Here is a 12073-nt window from a genome sequence, read left to right as displayed (position 1 = left end):
CTGAACAGTGTTATGGGTTTCTTCCCCCTTGCCCACGTTATATACACAGGTGGCGTTCAGCTTATTTGTAACAACATGGTAACGAGCACAAGAGCTATTGTTAACACAGCAAGAAGTATGGTTTCAACTATTATGAAATTTCTTGATTCTGGTCCCACCAAAGCAACAGACAGCAGTTTGAAAGCTAGAGTGCTAGCTTCTGAGCCTGATAATGCAGAAGGAATTCACAATTTTGCACCTTTGGGTAAGTAATACTTCTCTTAGGTTAACATCCACTGGTCATTTGAATCTTTGTCGAGTTCTTAACAAAGAATATTGTGATAGTGTCAAATGTTGCAATACTGTTAAATCCTCGAAAAAGAGAGGATGCTCATGTTTCGAGATGATGTTGAGCAAGGAGGTTAGCCCCTCTTCCACAGGTAAAAAGACCTTATGTGGATAGGGGAAAGACGGAAAGGTCATGCATCAAGGTGGGCATGTTCCTTCTCCTCTAGGTCAGGGAATAGCCAATTCCAACCCACTATCTGTCATAGACATGCTAAGACTCACTGACTTCACTTAAGGCACATCGGATTTGATGGAGCTGTTACAGAAGCATAGCAAAGTTGGATGACATAGAATGAGCCTGAGCTAGGTTAAACAGAGCAGAACCTGGAGCATCGGACTGATATTGCTGATGCTGCGCTTAGACCTGCACTTAGTTGCCCTGATGTTGCCTACATGAACATTTGTTAGAATTGCAGTGCTGTTTTTGATATCAATGCAATAGCTACCACTTAGCTAAAATGCATGTGTTTTAAGATGCAGATGTACTCTAATATCTTACAAAGGCTCTTTTTCACTGCTAGTGTCCTGTCAGTGTTTTCTGTTGCTGCCCACTAGCCCATGAATGTATTCATGTGGTGTGTCTCACTGCCAAGAGGGGAGAAATAAAGGATTCTTTTTAAAATTTCTGGAAAAATTGTTGGACAAGAGAGAAATCCATTCAGTCCTGTCTTTCAAATTTAAGAGTGTCATAAATAAAGGAGTTTTTATTGGATTTTTTTTGTCTGTATTTTGGTTTTTGGATTTTGTTTTTAACCAAAAGGGTTTATTTGGCAGAACAGGGGTCCATTAGAAATATTCTACCTTGCTCTTCACAAATTCGTAGAAGGTAAAATGAAGAATCCTGCAAGTATTGGTACTTGATCACTTCAAGTAGTAATAATCCTAAGCATATATTGTGATGAATTTTTGCATGCCTGATCTCCCAATTTGCGAAGTCCTGCAGTTCTTGAAGTTCTGTTATGAGTTTATGAGTGCATCTATCTTGATATTTTACTTTCAGTCAGGAGCGTGCTTTTGAAATTAACCTTCTGGTTGTCCTCACTAACTACACTCTGATTCTCATAATGTAGTGTTCTCTGAGAGACGAACTCAATTCATTTGGGATTGAAGTCCACTGAAATGTGTGCAGGAATTAATCTCTAGCTGCTCCTAGGCATTCAGTCATGGGGCCATGCTAAAGCTACTTTAAAATATCTCAAGTACCTCTAGTTTGAACAGCACAAATCTGGTCTTGTTATACTACTTACTATACTACTTGCTAAAGGAGACATAGCCTAGATCTTCCTACTTCATTCTTAACTCATGAAAAGATCAGAAAAATAAGCAGCTGCTGTGGTCAAGTTTTTTTATTCTGGTCTCTTTTTTAGAAACAGATTTTCATGTGAAACAAACCTTTTTCTCTTAAAAAAAAAAAAAGAAAAGGTTTGCAGATTTTGGTTATAAAGTTGTTTAAGTTATCATTGTTATATTTAAACATTTAAAGCCTTAATTATGTTAACTGTGAATTAGCTGAGTTCAAGTTCTAGCATACTGTTCAACTTGCAACTTTTTGGTTGGTTTGTTTTTATAATGAACTCTTGATAGAAAGTTTAGGATTTTGGTAGGAAGCATCCCCCTAGCAAATTTTCAAGCACATGCATATGCACGCAGGTATGTAAAGTGCCTATTTTAAAACAGTTTAAGGGTAAAAGAAAAATATCTCAGCGGTTGTCATTATTACATATACAATGTTATCAATAAACCAAAACAGGTGAAATAAAAAAAAATAGTGTTTTCCATAGTTCAGGTTGTAAATTAATCTAAGGGTTTTTTTATTAATAAACATTAGTAATCAATGTTAATGGTGCTGTTTTTGAAGGTTCAATCACCTCAAGCAGTCCCACTGCCCAGCCTGCTGAGGTGCTGTTACAGGCTACTCCTCCTCACAGACGAGCTCGGTCTGCCGCGTGGTCGTACATATTTTTACCTGAGGAAGCTTGGTGTGACCTCACGATTCACCTTCCCGCCGCCGTGCTGCTGAAGGAGATCCACATCCAGCCTCACCTGGCCTCTCTGGCAAGTAAGTAGATTCACTGACATTGATGCCAGTTTGAAAATTTGAAGGTTAGGATGTGGAAATAATACAAAGAATATAGTCAGAGGAACAAAAGTGAACACGTTGTTTGAAGAATGCTTGCAAAATAAGTTGAAATGCTTGCTAATTCTGCTTTCCTTGAGAATGGAAGGCTCTGCCACTGCTTGATTTCTTCTAGCTTAGTACGTGTCTTGTGGCATTAATGTTGAATATGCCCAAAAAAGCGTCAAACTTCTCAAAACTTCCCCTAGGGAGAATGCAATACTGGTCAGGGATCTTCAGGCAAAATGGTTTTATACGGTAGTTGGAATAAAGCATGAAATTTTCAGCTCTTACCGCTGTAGCCCTGATAGGGAAAGATGTGGCATTTATACTAACAAGACTTTTCTTTGTCTTAAGCCTTTGAAATAAACTGTGTGCACCATGTATCAAAATGCTGATGCATTTTAACATATACCATCGCACAAGTCAAGTACTCCCGTTGCAGTTCTGTAGTAGTGTTTGCTTAAGATCATTTCCATCATCTTGTTCTGTATCTTAAACAAGGATGCATGTTTAACACTTAAAAATCAAACCCGTACAGGTTTTTGAATAGTATTAAACCTCCTTATCTTACTTACTCTGTAGCTTGCCCTTCATCAGTATCTGTTGAAATAAGTGCAGATGGGGTCAATATGTTACCTTTGTCAACTCCTGTTATCACAAGCGGTCTCACCTATATAAAAATCCAACTGGTAAAAGCTGAAGTTGCCTCTGCTGTCTGCCTTCGTCTCCATCGTCCTCGAGATGCCAGTACACTAGGCCTCTCTCAGATCAAACTGTTAGGCCTCACAGCCTTCGGAAACACCTCGTCTGCAACTGTCAACAATCCGTTCCTTCCCTCTGAGGATCAAGTCTCTAAAACAAGGTAAACTTCTAGTATTAATGGCCAGAGACGTGATCGTGCCAGTTCATGCTTTTGTCCTTTTTAATGATATTTTCTGTTCCGAGTCAGATCTTTCAGGAGCAAACTGTATTCATGAGTACCTGTTTTTGTAGTTGAATTTGAACGTTTGCAGAATCTGTTTCAAGTATCTTAGAAAAGTTGCCCTTTTTTTTTTTTTTTTTTACAGAAGGCAAATATAAGCAGTACTTCTCTTTTTTTCTTTTTTCTCTTTTTTTTTCTTTTTTTTTTTTTGTAGCATGCTTAATCTGCATATGTGTTTCAGCTGTGTTTCATCTCCACAATGATGAAAGAATACAAAGGACAGGAAAGCATTTACAGTTGCATTCTGTGTGCTTAATGGGTAGGCAGTTGTCAAAAAACAGAAGTAGCAGCATCTTTATTATCCCCACTGAAGTCAGTGGAGTTATATAAGTATTGGAGCAGGAATAGAAATAGGACAGTGAGATGTATTGTGGAAGTCATATCTACTATTACTGTTTGCAAACATTTGTGAAATAGGAACTGAATGTTGTTGTGATTCTTGCATATCAGCAACACTTCTTTTCAAAAGCTTTTATTTGGTTAGGTGGCCTCTTGAGTTTTGTACTCGTTTTTAAAATTAAAAAAAATAAACCCCTAAGGATTTTTTTTTTTTTTTTTAAGTGTTAAAGTTTTCCAGCTTTGAATTTATGGGTGAATTTTTGAAATTTCCTGGTTCTGAAATTTAGCTTACTAAATTATAAAAATTTGTTACTTGGGAGTATTTCATCTTTGAACCTTAATGTTTGTGAATTTGAGAAAAAAGAGCGTGCGGAAGTTCTAAAAACCTTTCTTCTTTTGCTGAGAAAAAATTTTGAGAGTAAGTAAATTTAGAGAACATGAATCCTGTCAAGTGTATATTTGATAAAAGCTGTATAACTTAAATTGGTCTTTGATCTTCAATAGCAGTGAAACAAATTTTCATAGCCAAATTATACTATTGCTTTTTAATTCAGAAAAGGTTATCTTAAAGTCACACAAAAACACTATCTAAAGAAGGAAGGTGGGGTACATTCTTCGTGTCTTGAAATGTTTTACTGTGACTTTCAGCTTAGTTTCATAAGTATCTCAATATAGTAATGGTAGTCGTATGATAGACAGATTTGGATATAATTTGGTTTTAGACCTAATTGGTAGGTTTAAATCTTTCCTAAATGATAAATATTTAAGAGTAAATAATTCCTAAAATAAGTATAAACTTCATTTAAGGTCTGCATGCAAGTTTGCCCTTTTTTTGAATTGTGGGAGATAAGGTTAGCTGTGAGAATAAGTTAACCTGTTAGTTTAGAACTTGGCAGTGAAATGATGCCATCTATCTCATATGCAACTTAAATTACCGTCTTGTTCATAATGCTTGTTTAAACAGCATTGTAGTACATTTTTAATAAATAAAGTCTAGTTAATGTGTTTCTAAATTGATTCAATTACAATAGGTTTACTTTTCAATATTTGTTATTAGAAGGAATACTGAATGATATTAAAGAATGAGAGACAGTCTCCCCACTTCCTTCCCCCTATATACACACCTTCTCCTCCACCTTCCCCTCAACAGATTGGCCCCATTGGAAGAAACATAAATGTGAATCAAGAAATCTTGAGAAACTTCAGTAATAAAACTTGCAGGCTCTTAAAGTCTTCCTACCCACAAACCCTACTTTTCTTAGAACGTTAAGCCAGTGATTACAACAGCATCATTAATGTGTATTACATTGTGGTCTTAAATTCAGTCATTTTAATTTGCTTTTCTCAGATGATGTCTGATCATGTCACAGCAGTTTTCTACAATACTTGTCCTAGAATCTAATACAGGTAGTTACATTATAGATGAAAAATAAAATAATAAGAAAATGATACATTAGCTAATTTTCATGTTTTCCTTTTCAGTATTGGATGGTTAAGATTATTACACCACTGCCTCACTCACATAAGTGATTTAGAAGGAATGATGGCTAGTGCTGCAGCACCCACTGCTAACCTGTTGCAGACCTGTGCTGCTTTGCTAATGTCACCTTACTGTGGTATGCATTCTCCAAACATTGAAGCTGTGCTTGTAAAAATTGGGCTTCAGTCCACCAGAATAGGCCTAAAATTGATTGACATTCTTCTAAGGAACTGCTCAGCATCAGGGAGTGATCCTGCAGGTGAGTGCAATGTTTTTCTTTTCAGTTGTTGCTTTAAAATGCTGCTTGTGTAAATGTATTAATATAGTGTACTTAAATGTTATTCTCTCTGGTTCTGAATTGGGCGCAACTTGCCATTGCACTGTTATGCTTCTAAGTATCTTAATCTTTGTGTGTGGGTAGTTTCACAACAGTAAAGCAGTGCAACTAGCATTGTTTTGATTTTTGTATAGAATAATTACCTGAATGCTTTGGAGAAACAAGAGTAGGACATGCAATATACTGTAAGCACATCTTACTTTAGAGGCTATGTCTAGATGTTTTAAAATAAAGAGCATCCATGAATAGTATTGTCGTAGTTTAGCCCTGCTCAGAATCAGACTACACAGTCTCTCTCTGGCTCCCCTGCCCTCTGAGGGAATAGGGAGAGATAATATAAGAAAAAAAAGGCTCAAGGTTTGAGATAGGGACCAGGAGAGGTCATTGAAGTTACCATTATGGGCAAAACAGACTTGACTTGGGGAAAACTATTTATTGTTATTAATAAAATCAAAGCAGGATAATGAGAAAGAGAACAAAAGCAACTTCCTCCCACCTTTCCCTCTTCCTGGGCTTAACTTCATCTCAGTTATCTCTACCTCCTCCCCACCCTGCGAAATGGCACAGGGGGGAAGAGGGAATGGGGGTTACAGTCAGTTCATCACTTGTCGCTTTACGCTGATCCTTCCTCCTCGGGGGAGGAACTCCTCACATTCCTCCCCTGCTCCAGCGTGGGGTCCCTCCCACGGGCCACAGTCCTTCGTGAAACTGCTCTGGCGTGGGTCATTTTTCCACGGGGTGCAGTCCCTCACGAACTGGCTGCCCCAGTGCACAATTTAGAGATAATAGTGTGTATAAGAATTGCATCCTTACATTAATGGCAAAACTCAATTCAGTGTTAATGTTGCGCTTCTATAATAATTTCATTAGTGCTTTAAAAAAATACGTCTATTATTTCCCCTTCTCCTTTTCTTTTTTTAATGCGACAAGATCTGAATAGCCCTTTACTGTTTGGAAGATTAAATGGTCTCTCTTCTGACTCCACAATAGACATTCTTTATCAGCTTGGAACAACTCAAGACCCTGGAACAAAAGATAGGTAATGCTATTTGGATTCTCACATGGAAGTGTATACAAAATTAATCTGCTAAATAGTGACTTGATGTTACTGCACAAAACTAGACTTCTAAAAGTCTGAGTGTTATGAGATATCCTGAAAGTGCAGAAATATAAAAAAGCTTTCCAGCTTTCCCTTCTAGCTCCTTGCATTCTTTGCAGAGAATGCTACCCCTCTTTTTTGCCTCTTATAAATATGATAAAACTTTTAGTGTTCAACTGACTTTTCTCTCAAATACTCAGATACCTGCTATGATTTCTTTCTGTGTAGAAAGAAAGCTTACATTTGGTTTTCCAAGATAAGTGTTTTTAATTAATTTTTCCCCTGATAGTGATTGAAGTCTTGAGAAAACAGAGTTTGAGCTCACTCTTGAACTTTGCTTCAAAGTAAGAGATAAATGTATAATTCAGATTACTAAAAGACAGCAAGCTAATTTGTTTCTGAGTGTTTCTTTAACCTTTTATAATGTACTACATCATGTTGCCTTCCAGAATTCAAGCACTGCTGAAATGGGTTAGCGATTCTGCGAGAGTTGCAGCTATGAAGAAAAGTGGCCGGGTCAGCTACATTTGTCCAAACAGCTCAACAAGAGAATATGGTCTCTTGATGCCGTCTCCTTCCCATTTGCATTGCGTAGCAGCAATTTTGTGGCATAGTTATGAATTGCTTGTTGAATATGATTTACCAGCGTTGCTGGACAGAGAGCTCTTTGAGTAAGTAAAGCAAAGTTTTGCACCGCATGCTATTTATAACTACATTATTTTGTTCACTGAAATGATACAGCTTGAAGTGTACTCACTGTGAAATAGTAGTGGAAATTGCCATCCTTAAAGCTAGTTGATAGGCTGAATGCTTAAAGATATCTAAACAGGTAGTTTTAGTTCTAAAGACAAAGCTGCAATTCACTTACTCCAGATATAATTGTGTTTAAAAACAAAAATCCAAAACAAAGCAGCAAGTCCATATACTTGCACATATTTGAACAGTAAACTGTTGCATGTTTTTGTTTGTGGGTTTCTTTAGTGGATAACTTCTTTCAATTTGTTGTTGAAATTGAGTGTTTGCAGTAATTTTCACAGTACCTACAAATCATTGTTTTAATTAGATTTGTGTTATAATAAGCATTATTTTATTACTCATAGTATGCAGTATCTGTAATTGGTGGCTAAGAGGTAGGGGAAGATTTGGTTTTTGTGGAGTCACCAGTTTTGTTCTGACCATAGTCTAATTTGAAAGGAACAAAGCGTAAAATCTTGAGTGAATCTTGAACTATGGATTTGCTGGATGTTGCTTGATTCTAAAGAAAAGTTCACCCTAAACACCAAATGTATACTTTTAGTGACTCCAGATTGAAAATATATGAGCTAACATTCCTAATTTATGTGGCTTAACCGTCTCTTCAGTTTAAACTAAATGAAAAAGAGAAGCCACATAGCTTTGTTTAATGTGAATTATAGAAATAAAGCCATTAAATTCCTGTGTCTAGTTAAGCATCTTTACTTTTTACCATTCAATAAAATTCCAGTTAATGAAAGGAACTTTGATAGCACATGATTTTTTTGTTGCCCTTAGGAAAAATTCATACTTTCTGCTATCTTACTGTCTTTAGGCACAGTCAAAAATTCAGACACTGGGAAATGTACAAGTTGGACTTATTGGTACAAGTGTGGAGAACTCTTCTATATATGCAACATAATGGTCTTTAGATACATGACTACAAGCTTTTCCAAGGACACTTGGGTGATACTGTCATATAAATAATTGTTAATTCAAAATGAGACTCTTCATTTTGGAAATCAATTTAAGGATTTTAAATTGCAGGTCAATTAGTCCTTTCAGGAATACTTTTAAACAGAAATACATTTTCAGGATGGATTTTAACAATTTTAACATTTGAAAAATAAGAACTCTAATAAAAATAGACTTCCTGAAATGGATAGCCCATTTAGATTTATACTAAGATGAAAGTGGATTTCACAACTGAATTTCTTGTCTTTTGGAGGAGAGTATGTTGTTTTCATTATAGGACAAAATGATGAAATACTAATAAAACTATTGTACCTAGTTTGAGTATGTATGTTACAATATAGCCCTGTTACTCTACGTCCTGCCAAATAAAACTATAATTCATATCAGCCAGCATCTGGAGCAAATTATAAAATACATTTTTAATAAATATAGAAGGGTTGTTGTCAGACTTATAAGGGAAAATAATTCTTCTAATAAAAATAGCTTCTCATGTGTATTCTTCATCCTCTTTGATATTTTAATTTTTGAAATATTATCATTGATTCTAGCTATATTTCCTGATTTCTCCTTCATACGATATTTTACTTTTCTCTTGGATATGTTTTCCCATCATGCCCATTTTCAATTTCAATATTTCTGCTTTGGCTAATGAATACTAATTTATTCCTTAGTTATTTTTTAGTATGCAGTTGGAAAAGTATCTTATTTTTCATAGAACATGAACTTACCCAGAAAACTTTGACAGAAGGATTGTGTAAATACAGACTTGGAGAAGATTTTAGATGTGCCTATATTTTATGTGGACTTTGGGAAATTGTGACTGAAAGTTACAGATCATTTAGTCACTGAGATGACTTTTTAATGTGAGTTTTTTATCAGCCATTCACTAGACTGATGGTAAAACTAACTTTTTGTTAGGCCCGTGTTCTGTTACACACAAGGAGTCTTAGAGTCCCTTAGACTAAACATAGAAGGGGAAAGCAATCCTTGTCTTCAAATGGGAATGTAATCTATGATGGTACATCTGAACTTACTTAGAAATCTAACATTGAAGTGGCACAAAGTGTGCTTTCACCTGTGTATGTAAAGGTTAAGATAATATAACTTACGTATGGTGTCATGGTATTGTGAATGCAGTTCAGAAACTGGGTTGTTGATGTTTTAATATGTCATGTACTTTGAACAAGTCTGTATGAAGAAATTATTATTTTGCTATTTACAAATACCACTGCTGAAATTTAGGCTGAATAGGAGCTGAATCAGCTTTTGCCTTCATGTGCCTTGGATTAGCATTCATACATAGTATTTGAATGGAAGGGAGTTCAAAATTAGGTGGGATTTTAGTATATCTGAGGAATAGTTCTGTTGTTAACTTCTGTCCTCAGTTCAGATTGATTAAGGATAGCGAAGATAACATCATTCAACCAACAGCATCGTTGCTGCTGCTTTTTTTTTTTTTCTTGCAACATCTTTAGGTACAATTCTAATAAAACAATTTAAAAAAAAAATTTGGAAACATGTTAAAATACTTTCAGTTCTTACAAAGGATTAAGAGATCTTTATATAAATGGGTGTATACGCATGTGTGTGATTCTAGTAGCTGCAGCTTGGAGAGTTGAAACACAAAGAGGTTGTAGTTGGCTCAAAAATGCGTACATTATGTGACAACGGTCAAAAGACTGAAATCCTGTCTTTCGTGTGCAGCATGCCAGAGAAGTTGGCTTATTTCTATTTTAAATACAATAAAATGAAAGAAATTTAAACAAAGGGTTGAGGAATGCCTTATGGGCATGCTGAAAACTGTGATCCAAACAAGGCTTTCAAGCTCAGCTCAGTGTGTTTTACAACAGCTTCTATAATGGTTAATCATAAATGTAGAAAAATGTTTTATGAACCGGTGAAGAAAAGGGACTATGAGTGGCAAGCTATGTGTTGACATGATTTTCTGTCTTCTGCAGGTCACTGTTTAACTGGTCCATGTCTCTTCCCTGCAACATGGTTTTGAAGAAAGCTGTTGATAGTTTGCTTTGCTCAATGTGCCACATCCACCCAAATTATTTTTCCTTACTCATGGGATGGATGGGTATCACTCCTCCTCCAATGCAGTGTCAAAATAGACTGTCCATGACTGATGACAGCAAAAAGCAGGACCTTAGTTCGTCTTTAACAGATGACTCTAAAAACGCACAAGCCCCTCTTGCACTAACAGAGTCTCACTTGGCTACTCTTGCTGCCTCATCTCAGTCTCCTGAAGCTATCAAGCAACTATTGGACTCAGGTTTGCCTTCGCTTCTTGTAAGAAGTCTTGCTAGTTTTTGCTTTAACCATACTTCTAGCTCTGACTGCGCTGCACAATCAATGGATATCACCCAGGACAGGCTCAGGAGGCATCATGTACCACAGCACTTTAATAAAATGCCTATCACGGCAGACCTGGTTGCTCCCGTTCTCAGGTTTTTGACAGAAGTTGGCAACAGCCACATGATGAAGGATTGGTTGGGTGGCTCTGAAGTCAATCCATTGTGGACAGCACTTTTATTTCTGTTGTGCCATTCTGGTGCTACTTCTGGAGGACACAATGTGACGGCACAACAGACCAGTGCAAGATCTAGCTTGCTTTCTTCAACTGTAACAACGGGGTTGACCACTCAGCAGCGGACAGCAATTGAAAATGCAACAGTTGCTTTCTTCTTACAGTGCATTTCTTGCCATCCTAATAACCAGAGGCTTATGGCACAGGTGAGAGAGAAAAAGAAATAAAAGTTTTCATTTCTTTATTACTAACTGCAGCCAACTTTTAAAACTTTTTACTTGTTTTAGCTTTCTTTAAAATAACTTTTTTCTTTTTGTAAGCTGTCATTGACTGGAAAGGTTTGTATTAAAATTGGTAGTTTTTTGGTCTGACTTGGAAGGGTATAAAAATGTTTCGACATGGCCACCCAGTCCTATGTATAGATTTGTATTCCTTTTAGTTTAGACAAAGAAACTTTAGACCAAAATCCAAAATACTATATTTAATTGGATAGGTTGAACTCTTCTGAAATGGAATTTAGAAATTAAGCTTCATACACATCTTTTATATTAGTAACTTAGGGAGATTTCCTGGTAAATTTGCTTGTGCAACCATAGAATCAATGAAGTTTGGGTTGGAAGGGACCTTTAAAGGTCATCAACCATATACCCTGTGCAATCTGTGACCAAGGAAATATGGGCTATTGCAGAATATGGCTTTGCATTTGGCATTCTGGTACAAATTCAGCTGTTTTCCTCACATTGATTATTCTTGCAGTGTAGTTGAATAAAAGTATAATTTAAAAAATGTTTTTCTACATTAAGAATGACAGTGCACCAGGAACAGGTAAACTTCAGTTAAAAAAACAGTGCAGTTCTCTGTTAATAGCCAGTAGTAATACTGCATTATGGAGTGGGATATTTCTGCGTTAGGAATTTGAAAGCTATTTTTCTAAATACTTTGTCTTCAGTTTTTTATCTTTTTGAGTAGTCTGTGTGTTTACAATTACTTTGCTGTAGTCAATGTTTTAATTTAACCTTTTTTTATTAAAAAAAAAAACTTATTTGCTGCTAGTGTTTTCTTTAATGGTGCTCTTTTTTATCTGGTTTGAATGATAACTGGGAGGTAGATCTTACGCACTGCCTATTATGGCTGTGTAGAACTGTATTTT

General features: G+C 36.1%; 1 protein-coding gene across 3 annotated transcripts in view; it reads left to right on the top strand.

Moving 5' to 3' along the window:
• The window catches only part of BIRC6 (baculoviral IAP repeat containing 6), a 185713-nt gene that overhangs the window by 94031 nt on the left and 79609 nt on the right, over positions 1-12073 (top strand). For all 3 annotated transcript variants that reach the window (XM_086743675.1, XM_086743674.1, XM_086743673.1), the window contains exons 49-55: positions 50-244; positions 2186-2386; positions 3029-3308; positions 5250-5506; positions 6515-6623; positions 7133-7354; positions 10349-11129. In XM_086743675.1, coding sequence (XP_086599801.1) covers positions 50-244; positions 2186-2386; positions 3029-3308; positions 5250-5506; positions 6515-6623; positions 7133-7354; positions 10349-11129 — 2045 coding nt within the window. The remainder of the gene's footprint in view (positions 1-49; positions 245-2185; positions 2387-3028; positions 3309-5249; positions 5507-6514; positions 6624-7132; positions 7355-10348; positions 11130-12073) is intronic.

The sequence above is a fragment of the Chlamydotis macqueenii genome, chromosome 3, assembly GCF_036417535.1.
Source record: "Chlamydotis macqueenii isolate bChlMac1 chromosome 3, bChlMac1.mat, whole genome shotgun sequence".
Classification (NCBI taxonomy): Eukaryota; Metazoa; Chordata; class Aves; order Otidiformes; family Otididae; genus Chlamydotis; species Chlamydotis macqueenii.
This window is presented reverse-complemented; position numbering and strand designations above follow the sequence as displayed.